Source organism: Macrosteles quadrilineatus, unplaced genomic scaffold, assembly GCF_028750875.1.
Source record: "Macrosteles quadrilineatus isolate MER2022 unplaced genomic scaffold, UCM_ALF_1.0 Scaffold_5__1_contigs__length_97177068, whole genome shotgun sequence".
In the NCBI taxonomy this organism is placed as follows: domain Eukaryota; kingdom Metazoa; phylum Arthropoda; class Insecta; order Hemiptera; family Cicadellidae; genus Macrosteles; species Macrosteles quadrilineatus.
The window spans coordinates 4,019,192-4,040,297 of record NW_026542598.1 but is presented as its reverse complement, the minus strand read 5'-3'; the positions used below and the strand labels follow the sequence as shown (position 1 = coordinate 4,040,297).

The window sequence follows — 21,106 nt, the reverse complement described above, 5'->3', positions numbered from 1 at the left end:
TGTTAGGTTATGTTGGTTTGCTAGGCTTCTAAACTGTCTAAATATGTTAAATAAATAGTTTTACTAAGCTTTAAAAGCTGTCACCAGTGGTAATAATCAGATATAAATGTAGAATTTTCCAATTTTGTAGTCAATCGTAAGGCTTAGTTCCAGCGTTCAAACTGTTATTGATAAATACCAACAAAACCCAGAGGTTCTAACAGGATTTGAAGTGAATAACACATAAAATCAACTAATTATCATGATAAATTAACAGTTATTTAATGCAGTAGTCTACCATTGTTGAACATTTGCAACTGTAGACTTTAGACTGTGAATAAGTATGTACTCGGTGAGAAATTGTCATTTTTACAGGCCTATCTGGCAGTGTAGGCCATAAATGAAGTTATTTTAACTGATGGGATGTATTATACTCAAAACCCCCTTATAAATACCCAACTTTTAAAGCCAAAACGGTTACATTCGGTCGATAAAAAACTGAGATAGGGCCAAAACAGTATGCCTCGGAAAGAATCTACGAGTAACCTAGAATTTAGCACTGTTTTGGCCCTGTTCATAGATTTAACATTAAAACCAAAGGTTTTGTCACCATATATTCCATAATATGTTGGTTACAATAGTTATATGAGGTTAGACGATGCAATTAACCATGAAATGACTTTAAAGGTTGTTATACTGGCCTGCAAGTGATTAAATATCTGACTCTAACATAAGAAATCTACTCTTAAAGTGGCAAATACTTGCACAGTGAAGTTTTACCTCCACATTTATGTTCTATAGTGGATTTCTGAGCTATACATATTACATTCAAGCCTTTAGAAGTATCTCTCATCCATTAATTGAGGTTTTAAAGAGTTTTTTAGTCAGTTTCAACTCTCAAATCTGTTGTATGCCTCACCACTCCATATACTCTAACCTATGGCGATAAACTACATCTGATTACACTTATACACTCTATACACTACATCAGACTGGTGTACACACTGTAATTTTCCAAAAAATACTCTATACACAATAATTTAAGCGTTAAAAAGTTGATGTGTAGTGAAACTCTCTTGAACACAGTCTCATTTGCAACATATGCTGTATCAATCAGACTTATACTTACCATCTGCTGTTTAACTAATTATTCAACTGTTTTTACTTATTCTTTAGCTGTTTTAACTAAATTTAAGCTGTTTTAACTGATTCTCCAGCTGTTTTAACTAGTTCTCCAGCTGTATTTACTGAATTTAAGCTGTTTTAACTGATTCTCCAGCTGTTTTAACTAGTTCTCCAGCTGTTTTTACTGAATTTAAGCTGTTTTAACTGATTCTTCAGCTGTATTTACTGAATTTAAGCTGTTTTAGCTAATCCTTCAGCTGGTTTAACCTTTATAAGTTGTCTGGAACACCACAGAATACCTCTACAACCCTTAAATACAGCTTAAATAGCCTCTACAGGCTTGGGCAGAGAACCAAACAGGATAATCCTAATGTTCAGTCCAGTGTCTGGTAAAAGTGATTTATCAAGATGTGTCTTATCTAGTCTCTTCTCTCATCTACGACACTGGACTGAACATACTGATATTATATTTGGTTCATATAATAAACCCCCCCCCCCTATAATAGGCTTCTAGAGGGTACTGGTCTCTACCCCTAGGCTTATATTGGGTTTTCCATATAGGTAGCTTCATTTGGCATCAACCTGTAAATTAGGGTACTAAAGGGATAGGTTCTAGAAGGTTCCTATTGTGTAGAGAGTACTGGTTAAATAACAACAATTGGATACAGTATGATTATTTTATTTATAGACATATATTCAATATATACAGATTAGCTTACATTTCCAAGAGTAGGTAAACCATCAGATGCATAAGCGTTATCAAACTTCTTATTCTTATGAATGAAATATATTTTATTAGGATTACTTTGAGGATAACTAGCACTTCCACTGCATAATATACTACCTCCAAAAGATTCACCCTTAATAATTATTTCTGTATTTATACCAATCTCTGCACAGGCATCTACATTTTTACCATCCTTGGATCTTTTTGGAAATAATCCTAAAGCTAGACCATCAACAAAACTGAGTGGTTGGTTTGTTCTAATTGATCTAAAAAACATATTGTTAATAGTGGCATCTTCATATTTAACTATCTCATGAGTAGAGCCACTAATTATATATATGTGGCATCATATATTTTCCCAGAATCAGCTAAATCAATATTAACATCATATGGGTTGTGTTGTAGTACAGAATTATTGTGAAATGCATGAGATCTATTTAGAAAGAACCCATCTTTTGGTTTGTAAGTGGTTTGATAAATTAGACCTATAGTAGTTGCAGCATTAACCCTCAAGGTAGACATTTCTGTGGCTGGAGGTAAATATATATTTGCATCACCGATTGTAACAGATGTAGAACTTGTAGTGTCATAACGACTAGTAATTTTTTTATAAGTAACTCTGTTATCAACTACTTTCAATTCTGATATAGCACCTATATTATCTTTGTTTACAATTGTATAACTAGTATTTGTAGATAAATCACAAATTGGTTTACCAGATAGAAAAGTAGGTGTTATATTACTACCTAACTCAACAGGTCCATGCTTCTCAAAGCTTCTCCAAACACCCAAATAATGGTTTGGAGTTATATTTCTCATACTAACAGAGTTAGTTCCTTGAATACTTTCATTAGTAACACCTAAATTAAAAATTTTAACAGTTACTTGCTCCACATAAGCAGTATGAAATGAATTAAGTATAGTGTTATATTCTCTCTCTGTAATATAGAAATATAATTTCTCCCAAGGTAAAGAATGGAAAAATGCTTTAATATTTGTAATTCCTTTACCTTTGCTACTTGTATCAGATTTTTGATATTCAAATAATTTACTTTCTAATCCAATTTCAAATGACTTGTTAAACTTCCAATTAGTTATATAACTAGGTCTTATTCCTTGTCCCATATTTATAACTGAGGTAACTGGTTGAGAAGGTGCAATATGCAATACATCACTATTTTCATCATTACCATCTACTACATCCATATCTGTATTAAATTTAGGATATAATGTACTATGTAATATTCCTTCAGTTGTTTTTTTAACTCCAATTCCTACTTGACCTGCTAATTTACCAAAAAACTCAGTATATGAAGTTGGTTCTAAATCACTCAACTCGTTTAAAAAAGTCTCATCAGCTTGTTGAACTAACTGAAATGCTTGTTCTTGATTACTAAAATTCATGTTGTTTCTTGTCTCAGTATTGTTGTTGGATTATAAAATGGTAAAATGCTACCTGGGTCTGCCAGAGTAAACCAAAGGTTGTCTGTCGACCTGTTTCGAAGCACTATTAGCTTCATCATCAGGTCTTCAAGATAACCTGACAATGAAGCGAATAGTGCTTCGAAACACATAGTCGACAGACAACCTTTGGATTTCTCTGGCAGATCCAGGTAACGTTATACTTCTTTATAATCTATTAAAATTCTCTAGATTTATAAATACTAACAAAAACCAATATGCTTCCTGATATTTGAATAATTTAAAAATAACATCAACAAAATGTTCCCGTTGAACTCCTACATTGTGTCGTGATCGTCATCAGGAAAGGAGTAAATAAAGTTCTAGGCTTTTGTATTACTTTATATTACAACAAATAAGATTATACATGTCTGAAAATTAAAAAACAATATGAATCATAAATACAAGTTACAACCAGGGCCTTCTTTGAAGGTTTTTGGTTTGGATGCAGACTTGGTTGTGGGCTTTACATCCGAGGACGATTTACCCTGAGCCTTGGACTTAAAAAGAGCTCACTCTGATGAGTAAACTGATGAGAAACTGCTGTCACTTTCAGACATTTCTGCTGTTATTATGCTTGAGTAAACATCAACTGGATGTAGCATTCACAAAAATATTCCATAATATCTGTCAACATAAGCATGTATTGTTATTAACGGCATCAACAGTCTGAGCATGAACAGTCACTGTTGTAGTCTCCATCTAAATATATCCATCAGAAAGCAAACTTACAATATTTTATAATATTCTCCATAAGAATAAATGGGAATTTTAAAATAAAAATTCTTTGTATTTTCTCCGTAACCAAAAACACCACACTCTTGTGATCACATGTTCCAATGTTCCATGTTTTAACAACTCGAGTCTACGCACAGACCCCTTAGGTCTATGTAGACTCTTTTCCATTACCTATATTACATTAGTTATTTTTGCCCTAAGCGAATTTACTTCGTTTTTAATTTGATGACTCATCTACAGACCAAGACCTTTCTTTGGACACCTCTATCAAGTTTCTAAGCCCAGCCGTTCTCTCAAATTAGTAAAGACAAAGTTTCCAATTAAATATTTAGATTCCCCCATGTTAATCTAATGGGAGAGAACGGTTTGGCGTAGAAACATGGTAGGGGTGTCCAAAGAAAGGTCTTGGTCTGTAGATGATTTATCAAAAGAAAAACTAAGTAAATTCCCTTAGGGCTCTGCCCCAGAAGCCTTTAAAGATCCCTCCACAGATTTGTTTATATTTTGGCCATGTGGATAACACTTTTTAATGAAACAGCTGTTAATTTTTAAATCTAACAAAAAACCACTAAGTGGTAACACTTCCCCCGCCAAGTCAGCAACCCAAAAAAGACAATAAATCACCACTTTTCCGCCAAAAGTAAAACAATGTAATGTATGTAAGTTTGGCAACTTGGCGGCAGACTTTTGCTTGTTACGTTGGTGGATAATTTCACAAATCAACTTCTCTAATTAATTAGTCCAACTAAGTATAATAATTTCGAGGTAATCAGTAAATATAAAACCATCACTATTATGATTTTATGAAATGTGACACAAATAAGGTCAAATTTTGTAAAATAAGCTCTCATCTAGCAATGTACTATTGGGAGAGATACTTGCTCAATGAAACTAATTTTATGGTATTTTTTAAAGTGATCAAGCAAAAGTCTGCCGCCAAGTGGCCAAACTTACATACATTACATTGTTTTATTTGGCGGAAAAGTGGTGATTTATTGTCTTTTTTGGGTTGCTGACTTGGCGGGGGAAGTGTTACCACTTAGTGGTTTTTTGTTAGATTGTATTTATTTTTGTAGAAAATTAACAGTTAAAATAAAAATCCTCTTTTCTCTTATATATAGACCAGGGCACAACTACACATAAAATGCATTGGTGTTACATAAGTGTTCCGATAATTAAACCCGTATATCTAAAGACTAAGACTAGTGTAAATTGAGCCCTTATTAGAGAAGTAAAAATGTAATCAAACAGATTAGGTTTGTTAGAAATAGTATAAGGCAAAACAAATATTGAAAAACTCATTTTTATCCTAAATTTACATATCACTTTTTACATTCACTTTTTTGCTTGTTTAACATATGTAGAGTGATTTTCCCGATTGTTTTATTTGTTTTAGTGTATCAAAACATAAAACAAACCTTAGTACTAGTACTAAGTTTCAAGTTCCTAGGTTTCATATGTTTTGATAAGTAGTATTAAACTGTTAAAAATGACGAGCTGCTGTACCAGTGTACCATCGGTACACTGCATTTTTCAATGGAAAGTATCGGGGAATATCACTGCTCTAAGTAATTTTATATAGTAAGTAGCTCAAATCATTCGGTATACCTGAAAAAAATACTTTATAAAAGTTTTAAAATAATTTTTCAGCTGATCCTATGAATTTCTCTAACATTTTAAATTAATTGAGATTTAATCGCAGCTGATCCTTCTTTTGTTTTGATTTTAATCCCATGTTATTTAAATGGGCCAAAATCGTACTTTGAGGGCTTGCCAAGGGTTTATGGGTCAACGCACCGACTTGTGACCCTCAAAAGGCACATCTACACGCTAAGGGCTTTCAAACAACATAAAAAACATTAAAATTGAGCCAGTGGTTTGGGCTGTAGGTCCGTCAACATTTAAGGAGAAGAAGGAGAACACGGAAAATTTGTGAATTTTCAAACTAGTTTTTCTTGGCTCAAACACAACCTTTTTTTAAATTCTTTTTTTTATTTTGCCAAGAATGATTGCCCCTATCCAGTGGATGAACAATTATTTTAATAGCTTTTGTTTCTTCAGAGCTATAGACGAGTAAAAAAGCCACTTTGTCACGTCATGTATATATACACTGCAGCAGCTGTGTACCGCTGGGGGACTTGGCGGGGCGGAACGCTGCCGCGTTCCTTAATATTGTAATTTAAACAACACACATTTATTGGGAGTTACTGAATTGTCCAAAAGAAGTATTTGCAATGTTATTTTCTGATTTTAAAATTGATTTTCTTCTGTATCATGCCATGTTTTGCACTACAACGTTCCATTACGATATCAGTGGAAAATCCTTTTATCACAGTAACTCTTACAATTATTTCTTACTAGTGAACCTGTGCGGGTCAATGCCCCGCAAAATAACATATGAATTTTGAAAACAAATTCATCGTATTAAATATTGACCCGACGTCGAAAATTAAATACATTAATAATAAAAGCCTTAAAAAGGAATCAGTCCAGTCATTTTCTAGCTGTATGTGTATTATATTTAGTAAATTAATAAGTGTTTAAGTTCAAATATGTTAACTTATAGGCAGCAAGCAAGGTTATAGGGTAGTTATTTTTTAAAGATTTTTAAAACACATTTAACAAAACATTTTATCATATCAAACCAATAGGCCTATGTAGCATATTTTGAGGGTCATAAAAATGCTGCTTGAAGAAAACACACTTTTAAAAATAAACACTAAAAAACCAATATTTTTATCACAAAAGCACTTCTATGAATACTATGATTTTAGCCTTTTAGTTACCTTCAGGAAGATTACCCTGGTCAGAGTTTTCCGTAACGAATATGCGTATCCTATTAAAATATGTAGCCTTATTTAAAACAACATATAATATAGTTGCTCATGAGTGAAATTGTTGAATTGGTCTTTGTAAGAACAGCGCTGCAAATTTCAAATGTAACAGAAATTAGCATCTTTCCATTTTAAAAGGTAAGTTTGTTTCAGACGGAATTTTTATCCTCGAAATCAAAATATGTCCCCACTCACTTGTTCCAGTTAAGACTTTACATTCTATTAAGTTGTAAACCGTTCTGATCACATGAAGCCTTGTGCCATTAATGAGGCCCTTTTTGATGTATCAATATTCCTCATCAATAAATCCACTGCCCCCTTTTATTATATTAGTCTTATCTGTGTCTTGGCAATCCACTGACCTTTATATTTAAACACTCTGTTGGATTTTCTAGATGGGTGTCTCGGTGTCTCCGCCTTCGTCTGTTTTCAAGGACCCACTCTTCTTCCCCTTGGTATACTGACAATTAATTACCTGACTTGTCAAGTTCATGTAGTTATTCATTAATACTGTTAGTTTATAAAGAAAATTAGATAAAAGTTACTTGGCTTGGTGCTTTCATAACTGTAAACTCAAAATACACCCACAAGTAAAAAAGAATCAAGATATTGGTTAAAAAAACTATGTTTGTGTAATAACATTATTCACATGAAGTAGATGATTTGTTTGATTTGTCGATCAGCTGTTTAGTTTCAAATGAATTAATAATGTCAAAGATTTGTGATTTAAATACTAAATTATTATAGTAAAGTTTTCTAAATCATGGTAACTTATTCTCCACTAAATTTTACTATTCCCAGCATTAAAATAAAGTAGTAAGATCCATTATGGGTAAACCTTAAGGTACACAATCCTTGATTGAAATGTAGTAGGTATACATTAAGAGTCATAATACACAGAAATTATTATGTAGTAGACTTTGACTATTTTCAAGTAACAAACATATGTTTCTGTAAATAAAGATTATCTCCCATGTTATCCTTATGGAGAAATACGAAACTTTAAAGGGCTCCAGGGCCTCAATCTCTCATTATTTCCCTAAAAAGAAAGTTTCCTGCACAACTTCACGTTACCCTCTTTCCAATGACACCAACAACATGTCAATCGGTTCAGTAGTTTCGGAGGAGTAATTGTCACAAAAATCCTGCTTGCGTATTAAATAAGTACTAGTGGTCGTCCTGTGGTCGAAACTCGACCAAAAATAATTAATGTACAGACTACTATATTTCCTCCCCACACTGTAAATAAAACATGTGATTTTTTACCACTTTTGCCTATATTTTATCATATTATTCTAGACAGATCGTCATAGGTTCATGAGATTATTGTCATACATTTTACAAACATTTTACAATATTTGTGTAGAAATATCTGCATGATTTAGAAAGTTATTAAGCTGGAAAACTGCAATATACTGCAGACCTTTCAGAGAGGTTACTTCGATGTATTCATTTAGCTTAATGAAAACATAATATAGAAATGTATACAAATAAAAACTTGAACTCTTCAAAGAGAGCCTTTGAATGTTTTAAGACTAATGAAAATGGTTGTGCATGTTTACTAGCGCTGCTCAGCAACAAAAATCATTTAATCTATCTATAAAAAAGATACTCTTAAAGTGCATTTATAATTCGGCTCATTTTTCTCCCACAGATAATTCATCACACAGAAGTTTATTGTGCTCTTACCGTGTCAATCAACAAATATCCAAACACAGAAACCTTGCCCAAAATGGTATCTATCTTGACAAATTATTTGCAGTGGCCTATATTACGGACCGTAGCCCACTGGGTTAGTATCATTATTGGAAATAACACAATATTCTTGCTGTTAAAAATATCACAATGAGTAAATATTATTTAAGCAGCTACATGACAGAAAATTCATATTTCTTTCAAACTAGATTACACCATCCTTCTATCTATCTAATATATAAAATTCTCGTGTCACAGTGTTTGTCTGCAAACTCCTCCGGAACGACTTCACCGATCGTTATGAAATTTGGTGTGTAAATTCTGTAGGTATGCGAATCGGACGTAAACTATTTCCCGTTTCGAAATTCTTAAAAGGGCTCCGCCCCAGTGGCTCTGGAGTTTCCCATGTTAACCTTATGAGAAATGGAATAATGAATCTTAACAGCTGTTTCAATTAAACAAGTTGGTTCTGTTCAATAGCATTAAAGTTACAAGGATTACCAACAGGGTGCAGCACTAGCACTATTATTTCTTTTACATTTATGACAACAGCTAATTTGCAACCAAAAGGTGAGTGAGCGTAGCGAACGAACTTTAACCTGGAGGCGAGTTAGCGTAGCGAACGAGCTAACCTGAAGGCAAGTGAGCGCAGCGAACGAGCTCCAACCTAAAGGTGAGTGAGCGTAGCGAACGAGCTCCAACCCAAAGGTGAGTGAGCGTAGCGAACGAACTTCAACCAGGACGTTATTGAGCGATGCGAACGAACTTCAACCAGGACGTTATTGAGCGATGCGAACGAGATCATCTTGAAAATTAAACGCAACGGTACTTTCTTTCCATCGGTCTGTCTTAGGGGAAACCTATAACTTAGGCGATACGAAGTTCGCCGGGTCAGCTAGTACTATTATAAAAAAGAGGTGGTTGCTGTATGTGTGTATGTGTGTATGGGAAAAGTAAACGCAAAAAATACTGGTCGGATCGGGCTGAAATTCGGCATGATGATAGCTCATATTCCCGATTAACATATAGGCATATTTTTATCCCAAAAATCCTTCCGGGTTCCGCCCCAGTGGCTCTGGAGTTTCCCATGTTAACCTTATGAGAAATGGAATTAATGAATCTTAACAGCTGTTTCAATTAAACAAGTTGGTTCTGTTCTATGATGTTCAATAGCATTAAAGTTACAAGGATTACCAACAGGGTGCAGCACTAGCACTATTATTTCTTTTACATTTATGACAACAGCTAATTTGCAACCAAAAGGTGAGTGAGCGTAGCGAACGAACTTCAACCTGGAGGAAAGTGAGCGTAGCGAACGAGCTAACCTGAAGGAAAGTGAGCGCAGCGAACGAGCTCCAACCTAAAGGTGAGTGAGCGTAGCGAACGAACTTCAACCAGGACGTGATTGAGCCATGCAAACGAGATCATCTTGAAAATTAAGAAGTTAAACGGGCAAAGCCCGCGGGTTACAGCTAGTCCTTCATAAAATACGTTGATTAAAAATGTGTGTAAACGTCAATATTTACGTAACAGCCAATTTTCTGTATTTTTTTCTTTTTGGAAATGTCACATTGCTATCTTATTTACATTATTTGTTGCCAATGAAGCCACACGACCATATAAACGTGGATGCCCCAGTTCAAGAATAAAAGCCAACTTTACTTCAAGTATATTCCACTACACCTAACATTCCTTAGCGAGATTATATTGACAACTTTATGTAATTGATAAGGCTGAGACAACCAACTGACATCCCCCATATCAATTAATTCTAGATTTGACAGTAATCCCACAACCAATTTCTCAAAACTATGCTAGAGGGTTATTCATTGGCACAGAAGTACGATTTGAAGTGTCACGACATGACTAAGGAAAAACCACACTTACACTGTAATGGATATACCTCCGTTTGAAGTTAGAACGTGTCTTCCCAACAAACATATATATTTTTTTTCAAATAAAATCATAGATTAATCTGCATTACACTGACTACTAAAGATCCACCAATACGATTTTAATACTATTTAAAGGTTCTTCCAAAGGAAGAGATACCAGATAACATACTAATAATAACTCCGATGACGTATAGTATGGGAAATATTTTATTCTTTGAATGATCAACCATACTTGGTAACTATCGCAATTAATATCATTATTGTTTTTACACTTATTACTCTTTAATCAAAAAACAATGCCAAATGCTCAAAATATGTATTATTTCACTCAATTGATCACAGTTAGATGAATTAGCGTAAGCCTTGAAAGTAACCGTCGATTTCGACGGGTTTCACCTAGTATCACAATATTTTGTTAATATTAGCTGTTGTCAGTTTTCATAAATGCAAAAAATTATAGTGGTGAACCCTGTTGGTAAATCTTATAACTTTTAATGCTTTTGCATAACATAGAACCAACTTTTTTAGTTGAAACAGCTGACTAAATTCTTTAATTCCCTTTAAATATGAATACTCATAAGGTTAACATGGTAAACTACAGAGCCACTGGGGCGGATCTGAAAGGTTTTTGAGATAAGAATATACCTATATGTTAATCAGGAATGTGAGCAGCTACCATCATGCCAAATTTCAGCACAATCCGTCCAGTAGTTTATGCGTGATTGAACTTCAAACAAACAAACAAAAAACAAACAAACACACACACTTTCACATTTATAATATTAGTAAGATGTATTCTCTTCTTACCTTCATTTGCTAACCATTCTTTTTTAAGTCTTCTCTCTTTTGTTTTTTCTGTCGTTTTTGCACTGTAAACATAAGAATTATGTATATTATGACCATGTTCCAACCATTATGTCCAAGCTGTGAAATTATGGTCTGAATGTTATTTCTGTTGTAGAGGGGTTAAACTTAACATTATCTATTTTCATATGACTTGGCTAATGCAATTATTTTGTGAATTTTTTTTTCTGAATAAACGAATTTGAATTATCTCTGCAACTAAAAAAAATAATCATAGGCCTATTACTATTTTAAACTAGGAATGCTTTCATAACAGAGAAAGCCAGTTGCGCGGAGCAATCATGTTTCATGGTTTTTAATAAAGCAATAAATGAAAAAAATGTATAGATATAATAAATATAATACAAATGTTCCCAAACTCTTCAAACAAACAAACAAAAAACAAACAAACACACAAACTTTCACATTTATAATATTAGTAAGATGTATTCTCTTCTTACCTTCATTTGCCAACCATTCTTTCTTAAGCCTTCGCTCTTTTTGTTTCTTCTTTCTTTTTTGCACTGTAAACATAAGAATTATGTATATTATGACCATGTTCCAACCATTATGCCCAAGCTGTGAAATTATGGTCTGAATGTTATTTCTGTTGTAGAGGGGTTAAACTTAACATTATCTATTTTCATATGACTTGGCTAATGCAATTATTTTGTGAATTTTTTTTTCTGAATAAACGAATTTGAATTATCTCTGCAACTAAAAAAAATAATCATAGGCCTATTACTATTTTAAACTAGGAATGCTTTCATAACAGAGAAAGCCAGTTGCGCGGAGCAATCATGTTTCATGGTTTTTAATAAAGCAATAAATGAAAAAAATGTATAGATATAATAAATATAATACAAATGTTCCCAAACTCTGCACTGCTAGCCTTTACTACTTCTTTCATCACCTCCTACGTCGTGGACCTGTTTCCCTCCTTCCCCATAACATTTTGGGATTTCCGATACATTAATATAACTGCCACAAAGGGTTCCCACACTCAGCACCTTTAGCCTCCACTACTTTCCACCCACCCCCTGCCTACACTACAACGCCGTGGTGCACCAGGACCAAGTGCCAACTTAGCTGTAACCAAGATGTATTGACTAAAACTTACTTTATTTTTATTGCTACATACTAACCAACACCATTAAAGTAGGTAAGTATTTTTATCTATGGGTTTACTTACTATCAGCTAGTTCATCTGGCAATCCTTTTCTGAAAACAAAAGCCATTATAAATCTATGAAATGAAAATGAATGAAAAATACTTTATTCCATCAAAACACAAAACACAAAAATTGTTACACAGGGTCGTACCAAACAGATGGATTATTCCCCACATAGGCACAGCCTGTGTGTGGGGAATGAGCTTCACCAGTAGTCAAACTTACATATTGATATAAAAATTAATTAATAACTAAAATTATTATTTTACATACTTTGGAAGGGAGTAAGATTGCACATTGAGCTACGGTAATACAAATTAATTTTAAAAACTGTAGGAACCACAATAGGAAATAAAGGCGAAAACAAAACTATACATACTAAACAAACCGCGTACGTATCAACTGAGACTTGGAAACCACACACACACACAGACATACAAACACAGACAGACAACAGCACACACACAACACACAACACACTTCAGCTCAGTTGCTCAGTTGCACCAGGACATCAGGCGGCTGCTGGCCCCACAGTTCCTTTAGTTAGGCCGTCTCTGCTCTGTCCCTGCATGTCCTATGAACCATTCACTCGCTCCCTCTCACTCACACTCACAGTCACACACATACGGGGTTTTACCGAATACTCGCAAACACCTAATTGTGGCATCTTTCAACCTGCGGCCACCAGTGGATGAAGGAAGGTGGTAGAAACATGTCTGCATCGATATTTTTAATGAACACTCCATTTTAACATCTAACATTCCAGTTTTTAATTGTGGCACCATGCCACAAATCGGTATATTTCAACAGTGTGTGGACAGGATGCCACTAATGCGTTGTAGTGCTTGAGCGGTGTGTGCGCCCCCCCTACTTCTCGCGTGCGCTGTTGCCAGTTCTCCGTTCTAGTTCCTTCATTCCGTTCTGTATTCATGTGGCTATGCCCTAGCCGCTGTAGCTCATTTCCCGCGCTCATGACGTCGTCTTTTATTAGTGTAAGGATTTTATATGAAGTTTTTTTCAAAGCTCCAATAATTTTTACAATTATTAGATTTAAAGTCAATGGACCAAATGAAATGTCGTGAGGATTACATAAAACTACATGCTATTTTGTTGATATTTTATGGTCACATTGTATGTATGGTTTACGAACTGAGATACTTGGAATAAAGGCCTTAATGTGCTGGGTAAATTATCAGTTTCATAGAAATATACAAGAAATCTATTCTATCTATATCAATTACGTAAGCCGATTCTTTGCGTCAAAATTGTGGGCGACTGGGAAGTCGTAGAACGACGTGAGAGTGCTCAAATTAAAGGTCTTTATCCCGTGACGGCGGGAAAAATAGTGAAATTCCCAAAATCTTGACACAAAATTAGATATAACGTACAATGTTCTCCATAAGAATAGCATTAGAAGGCATTTACTGCTGATTTTTGTTTACTTCAATCCACGCGGTTCGTGATTTTATCATTAGCAAGTAAGCTTACATTTGGATTACTCATTTGCCAGTCAATTCTGCAATGTAATGTATACTATATAAAACCAACTATATAAAGGGATAACGTTACCTTTAATAATCAAGACTTTTTAGTTATGTCAAAGTTGAAATAAATTGTTTTCAAGATTTAAGAAACGATTCAAGATTAAAAGAAGATCTTCTTTGTTTTTATTTCAAAACATATGTAAAAGATTTATTCCAATTTCTTTTTAAATTTATTAACATTTATATTTGAGATTTATTGTAGTGTTTAATCAATATTTTGTATGAAGTGGAATAACCTCAACGGTTACACTTAGAAAACAATTTGGGAATAGAGATGAAGTAGGTTCGTACAGGTATTTAAACGAACCAAAAATATTTATGTCGTGATTAGTTTCGATAACTGGGTAGTGGAACCCTAACTAGCCGCAAAATAGTTAGTAATTAGACGTTGACTAGGCCCTTTTTAAGTAGAATATGTAAATCAATCGCACCTTTAGGAGGATTAACACCACATACTTACACTAGGCTAATAGTGGTTTTTTAATGTTGATCATAAACAAATTTAGGTCCAAGTTCTGTCAATGGGATGCCTTTACTTAAGAATAATTTTGTTAAACCTTTACAAAATGAGCATAGACTTAGAAATAATAACTGGGTAGGGTATCTCAACACACAATTTTTTGCCTTTTCTTATTTGACGAAGACAATTTCCAATACTGTATTTCAATCGAGGAAGCCTTGTTATCAGCATTAACCAAAAAACCAAAGCTACCTTAATAAACCAATATTTATTCATAAACATTTTTGCTGCCTTTAGCAGTTAAACCTCTGGAATCATTCAAATTCTTTATTGAACATAACGTTATCAACAAAAGCAAACAAAGACAAACAACAAACTGTTTTGTTTTATTTGCACAAAAGATATGTTGTAGTGGGATATCTAGGCCTATCCTGACATATAGATAATTTGATTCTGAGTTTGTTTAAATATTCCAACAATAATTCCTTTTCCGTAGCTTTTTAGGGACTATGTCCCTACGAGCCACTAGTTTACATTAAAATACGCAATAAGTATGACTCCGTTTTTTCTGTATGCATATAATTAATTCATGGTAATGTTAAAGTATGCGTAACGAATTTTTCACCTCACTATGATGTTTTTAGCTGTTTTACATACATTTAGCTGGTTTATATTGGTGGCTGAAAGTTACGTTTTGCTGGCCATGCCAGCTGTCATCGTCATATGGGGACTGAGCAGGGGTTTACATCCCTAGGGCCGCAAAATCACTTGTTCGCCTATTTACTTAAAACATTAATGTATATTAAATGCACAAGCTGTATCCATGGCATTGCAATAGACTTGTTTTTTGTCACAGCTGCATAGATTTATTGTTATTTTTGATTTTGCTGATTCCTCAAAATATTTCACATAAATAAGAGGGACGTTATATTGCAAAACATACTTGGGTGAAAAATAGCGCTCGTACCACGAGCCAAAATGGGTTTGCAGCTCTCGATCGTTTCACGTTCTCGACTTCGTCCCGAACTTAAAACCCGATATCGAGTCGGCAAAACCTCACTGTAGGCCCTAGGTACGAAATATACTATTTTTTACGGTGGATTTAGAGACCCAAAGATTCTCACCCCGTTGCGAAGCATGGGCAGATAGTTAGTTATAAGATTACAAAGTCTTTACTGTTTTGTCTGTACATTGCGTAGACTCATGAAGTGTTTGGTTATTTCTACGTTGTATATAATAAGATAGCCGAAACGAGTCTTGTGTATATATCTGTACGTTTGTTTGATTCTTACTGTCATTGTGCCTGTAACGCCAAAATTCCAATTCACATGTCCTACCTTGGGAAAACTAGAAAACTACCGTTCATGATCCAAATAGTTTGGTAATTGTTTGAATAAATTTGCCAAGTTTGATCAAAATATATCCATAAACAAGCAAACTACAATATTTTACAATATTCTTTATATAAATAACAAGGGAATTTTAAATTTACAATTTTTTAATTTGTCCTGTTACCAATAACCGTCCAAAAACACTTTGATATACTAAATTATTTGTTTTCTAAGCTATTTAAAAAGGTCTGGATATAAATTGGGAAATTTTGTATTTTTAAGGTAACGTTTTTCTCCATTTCATATATTAGTAACAATATGTATAGTATCAAATTCAGTAATAACATTGACTACTGTATTTAAACCTTAACACAAGTGTTTATATATTCATTGAGGCTACTGGTGCTACCGCTGATGGCTTATGCATGTGTACGTTAGTAGCTAGCAGACAATTTGCCAACTAGGAACATGAAATCAGCTGTTCCCCGTCCTCACTGTCGCGGTTGCTCGCCTAGCATGTCAACAGCTGACTGCTGTAAAAATTGGATGAGGCGAAAGTAACTTTTTCTAGTACGCTTCTTTACCATGGCATCTGCCAATTCAATTTTGTCCTAAAAAATGTATACACATCTCTAAGATTTGTTGCCAACTAACAAGCAATTTAAAAAAAAAAAACTATTGTTAATCATCCCTGCAAAACTGCTAATAATTCATTATCAAATTTTCATCAGAATTCCGTTAGTTTAAATCAACGATCACATAAGACCAATAGATGGAGCACATCTATATAACTAACATACAAGCAGTTGAAGCCAGGTCCGCCATCTTAGTGCAGGTTAGAAGTGGTAGATGCCAATGAAAACAGCACCAAAACTCAATGTCCAGCTTCAAAATAACTTGACATTTAGACTAAAGGTAAATCGTTGACACTTCGTGTGAAAGATGTCAATTAGTCTAGGACACTATTGGTTCTAATTAAAAGCTCAAAAGTTTATATTTTCTATTTTAAATCTTGAAATAAAGTCGTTACTTTTAAATGAGTTTTTAAATATGACATAACAAAGATCGTCGGCTGCTACTGTTTTTATTTCTTCGTCAGGTAAGTAAAAAAACGGTGGATTTTGTGGCTAAAGAGCTCAACTTCTTGGATAATATATATATTTTTTTTTATAAAGGAGAGTTGTATAAAGAGTTTCAGAAACCATCTTGTGACTTTGAAAATTTTTACATTGTAAACCAAACGCTAAACCTTTAACACACTTTGATACGATATAGATACATATATTATAAATTAATTTGTAGCTTTTTAGAATTTTTCTTTCGCCCAACAAGTTTTTGTAATTATTGTAAACTAACTTTTTCTAAGATACGGTAAACGCTAGAAAACAAATTAAAAGCGTATTTTAAAGGCCATTGTTCAACCGTCATGAATTGTTACATACCAACCTTTAGGGCCCATTGGTGACATTGGGGGGTGGAAGTCTAAATTTAGTTCATTACAATTACGTCAATGACCTTGAGCTCTGCTAGTAAGATGCTGTGGTATGGTGGCGTGTCAGGGAGAAGGGTTATTGTTCATGCTTACTCATTCGCTCTTACCCACAAACAAATTTATTTCAAGCCTAAAATGAAGAATGTAGATCTAACTTCTATATTCGTTTGGAAAACGTCAGTAAGAGGCAAGTCTAGACTGTTCCTATGTCTGCGCGGTCCGTCACAAGTTACTTTCTTTACTTATTTTTTTTGAAAGCCTATGTGTCGATTATGTATCTTGAGCAATGTCAAATCAAGATGACGTTGTTCAAACTAAGATATAAGTTTGGACTTCCTTGTGTGACCAAAATAGTCGCCTACAGAGCAACAGAAGAATCTACCATTTCTTATAAAATCAGTTTTATTGACATTTGCAGACAGTTTTATATAATTGTTTTAAGGAAACTCAAAATCTATTGGCAATCATAAGTTAATATGATTTGAACTTTTTGCCTTATACAAATGAAATACCATGTGCATATTGGTCCTCTGGTCCTGTTAATAAAATTTTTTGAAGGGTTTCTTTTATAATTTAAAACTATATCATTGCACAAGCATTTTCAAGGACTCTCTGCAGTTTTGCGTACTCTTGCAACTACTAATTCAAGAATCAGTTTGATGACCGATTAAAAATAATGTGTTTATACGTTATAAAGATTCAACTGTTAAATATCATAGTTTTTGAGGGTGGGACTGGAAATTTAGACTATATTAAAGATTTGCATTCATAGTAGAACATTATATACTTTAAGTAAACCAACAAAAAAGATTGTTTAAAATTTTCAAGTTCATTTTAGAACAAACTGTTTGCTCCGCCTCCCAGTTAACTGAGAATTTCAAGAAGTAGAAACATATTAAATAAATAATAAGTGAAGTTAAATATATCCCACAGTGATTTTAAAAAACATTACACAAACTTCACGGATGCCAATATACTTCTAACAACCTTACTAGGAATTTCCTAAAACTGATATTGTACGTTGAAATAGGTTTATCTATCTATCTATTCTATTCTATATTCTATTCTATTCTATTCTATTCTATTCTATACTATTATAAAGAAGAGGGGGTGTCTGTGTGTGTGTTTGTATGAGCTAATCTCAAAAAATACTGATCCGACTATGCTCAAATTGCACACAAATGAAGCTACAGCTCCTAGGATACATATAGAACTATTACCGCTTCGATATTCACCTAGGGTTTTGCCCCGTGGGCTTTCAAAAATCTGAGATGAGAGATTTAAAAGTAAATATTGATTGATGGTATCCATGGTAACAAAGAACAAACCTAGTAAGTTTAAAAATGTAAACAAGCAGAACTAACTGTCAAATTTATTTTGATTTCTCAATTCAACACAGCTGGTTCAAACCTTATTAAATACTGCACGAATATTAGAACAGAGAGGGTAAGGATTATAAATTTAAAATAATGATGTCACTAGCCTGAATTTATTTAACATTACCTAAAGGAGCTGTCAAACCATATGTTAATGTAATTTCATTATTATAGGATTGTTTCAGTTACTATCAAGTATCAGTTATTCAGTTATTCAGTTATTCAGCTATCAGCTATTTATAGCTTCAGTTATTTGTTTATGATCTAACTATACTGAGTCTGTTATAATATTTGTGAAATGTTGTAATATTATTTATTTATTTTTATAATAATTCATTTTAAAATAAATCATTCAATGGATATAGGAAATAATCAACATTCTATATTGCCCTATCAACCTAGGCCCTTATCCTGAGTTATGGGGTATTTTCTTTTGATTTATTTGTTTGTAAACAGTAATATAATCCCCCTGCCCCAGCAAACCTATAGACTGAGCCAATTCCCGTTTGCCTGATTATAATTTCACTAAAATATGTTAGCAAATTGCCCTATTAACATGTTTGGAACTATTGTGATAGGTTTTCGTTTACAGTGCATACCATTAAACACATTCTTTTATTATAGGTATATGTGTGCCACACTATAGGATACCGTATAAATTAAAAGACCATATTTTCTTAGACCGTTTCCTCTCCCATCACTGCAATGATCATGTTCTACTTATATGCCAACCCCGTACGAAGGTCGGGTATTCTACTAGTTATTAATAAAGTTGAGAATACTAAAGGTTCTACAAAACAAAACATTGAATAATAAAAATACATTTGTATGAAAGTAACAGATAGATTGACAAAATTGTAAAACGATCGTATAATATCTAACAATATCAAATTATTTACAGTATCACGGTTACAACTTTTAAACTAATTTTGTTATGACTCAATGTTAACCTCTTTAGGACCTTTCATTTTATGCTTTTGTTAGTGGGGACTGGTTAAAACACCACAGTAGGTTTTACAAATATGATTGTGAGATGATATTATAATCTGAACTAGATTATGCGTGTTGATAATAATATGTATTTTAATTTAAGTACTTTAATTGATTCGGTTATATGTTTACCTCATATAACATTTGAACATGGATTGAAACATTAGATGTCTTTGGAATACTCTGAGAGTGAGAAGCAAAACGTAACTTTCAGCAATGATGCATCGAAATCTACCTTTACTGACTGATTCAGAAATGTAATTGCAAAATATTTTGTCAACATGGCTAAAATGTTAAAAAAAAAAATAGATGTATCAGCACGAAATAGTTTGTAAGATAAAAAAAGCAGTCTAGGACAACTTATATAGCGTTCTAACCTCAAACATTGTTATCGTTTCAGTGTACAAATTCAATTGATACAAAATAACTACGTTACCAATTTATGTTTGTAAACAAAAATCAATTTTTTAATGGTTGCGTAATAGCTATTTACATTACAAGTGTAGTAAGAGCGTTTTTACTTCACGCAGGTGAATGTTGTGCAACGAGCGGAAGTGAGTTGCATATTTCACCTAAGTGATGTAAACAGCACGCTCTTGCGTAACGTGTAACGTACAAGATTTTACCTGACCCGACAATAAACATGGGTTTACGTACAATATTTTTCATTATCCATTTCACTCATCTTCTATCAGTAACGTTCTTTTACTAACAAAAGCTAGGTTAGGTAGGAAAATACTTTAAAGCATAATAATAACATTCAAGCGCACAGCTGATTTCTAGCGTTGAACATCGTTGGCTCCATAGAGTTATATTTTTTAAGTTAAGCACTCAATGTTATTTAAATGGGTTTCTTTACATCACCGAGTGAGTTTTTGATACTTTACATCACTCGAGAAGTAAGGAAGTTGTATACATCACGCTTGGGATAGGGAAGTTTAACATGGCGGGTTAGGTAAATCAATTTAAATTATTATTTACTACACAAATTATTTGTAATGTAAAACATTGTTCACCACTCGGAGCAAAAGTATATTATTTATGGTACTTAAATTGTTTTATAGTACGTGGCAGTATAGTATTATTAGTTTATTAGTTGCTTGTTGCACTGTTCTACACACTGCTCAAGCTCTACAGCTCATTAAGTGGCATCCTGTCCACACACTGTTGATATATACTGAATTGTGGCATGGTGCCACTATTTCGAGTGTAGGCTGGCGCGAGAATTGGCAACGTAGCATTAGGAAAGTTATAGTTCCGGCGGACGGCGCGAGGCGCGCTAGCTACCTGTATGGTTTCGTGTTCCACAATTCGGTGTGTACCTGCGCTACTTAAACTCACATCAACGAGTTCAAAAATACTCAATTGTGGCATGTGATGTTTAAACGACGTAATAATGCTGGAAAACCTCAAAAATGATCGAATTAGCTGTGGCACCCTGAAAA

General features: G+C 33.6%; 1 protein-coding gene across 1 annotated transcript in view; it reads right to left on the bottom strand.

The window, feature by feature from the left end:
* Window positions 1-3,669: 3,669 nt before the first annotated feature.
* The window catches only part of LOC128994217 (uncharacterized), a 47,196-nt gene continuing 29,759 nt past the window's right edge, over window positions 3,670-21,106 (bottom strand). The window contains exons 3-6 of the mRNA XM_054418599.1: window positions 12,490-12,518; window positions 11,759-11,821; window positions 11,262-11,323; window positions 3,670-3,919 (exon numbers count right to left, since the gene is read on the bottom strand). Of these exons, the coding sequence (XP_054274574.1) occupies window positions 11,271-11,323; window positions 11,759-11,821; window positions 12,490-12,518 (145 nt within the window). The 3' untranslated portion in view covers window positions 3,670-3,919; window positions 11,262-11,270. The remainder of the gene's footprint in view (window positions 3,920-11,261; window positions 11,324-11,758; window positions 11,822-12,489; window positions 12,519-21,106) is intronic.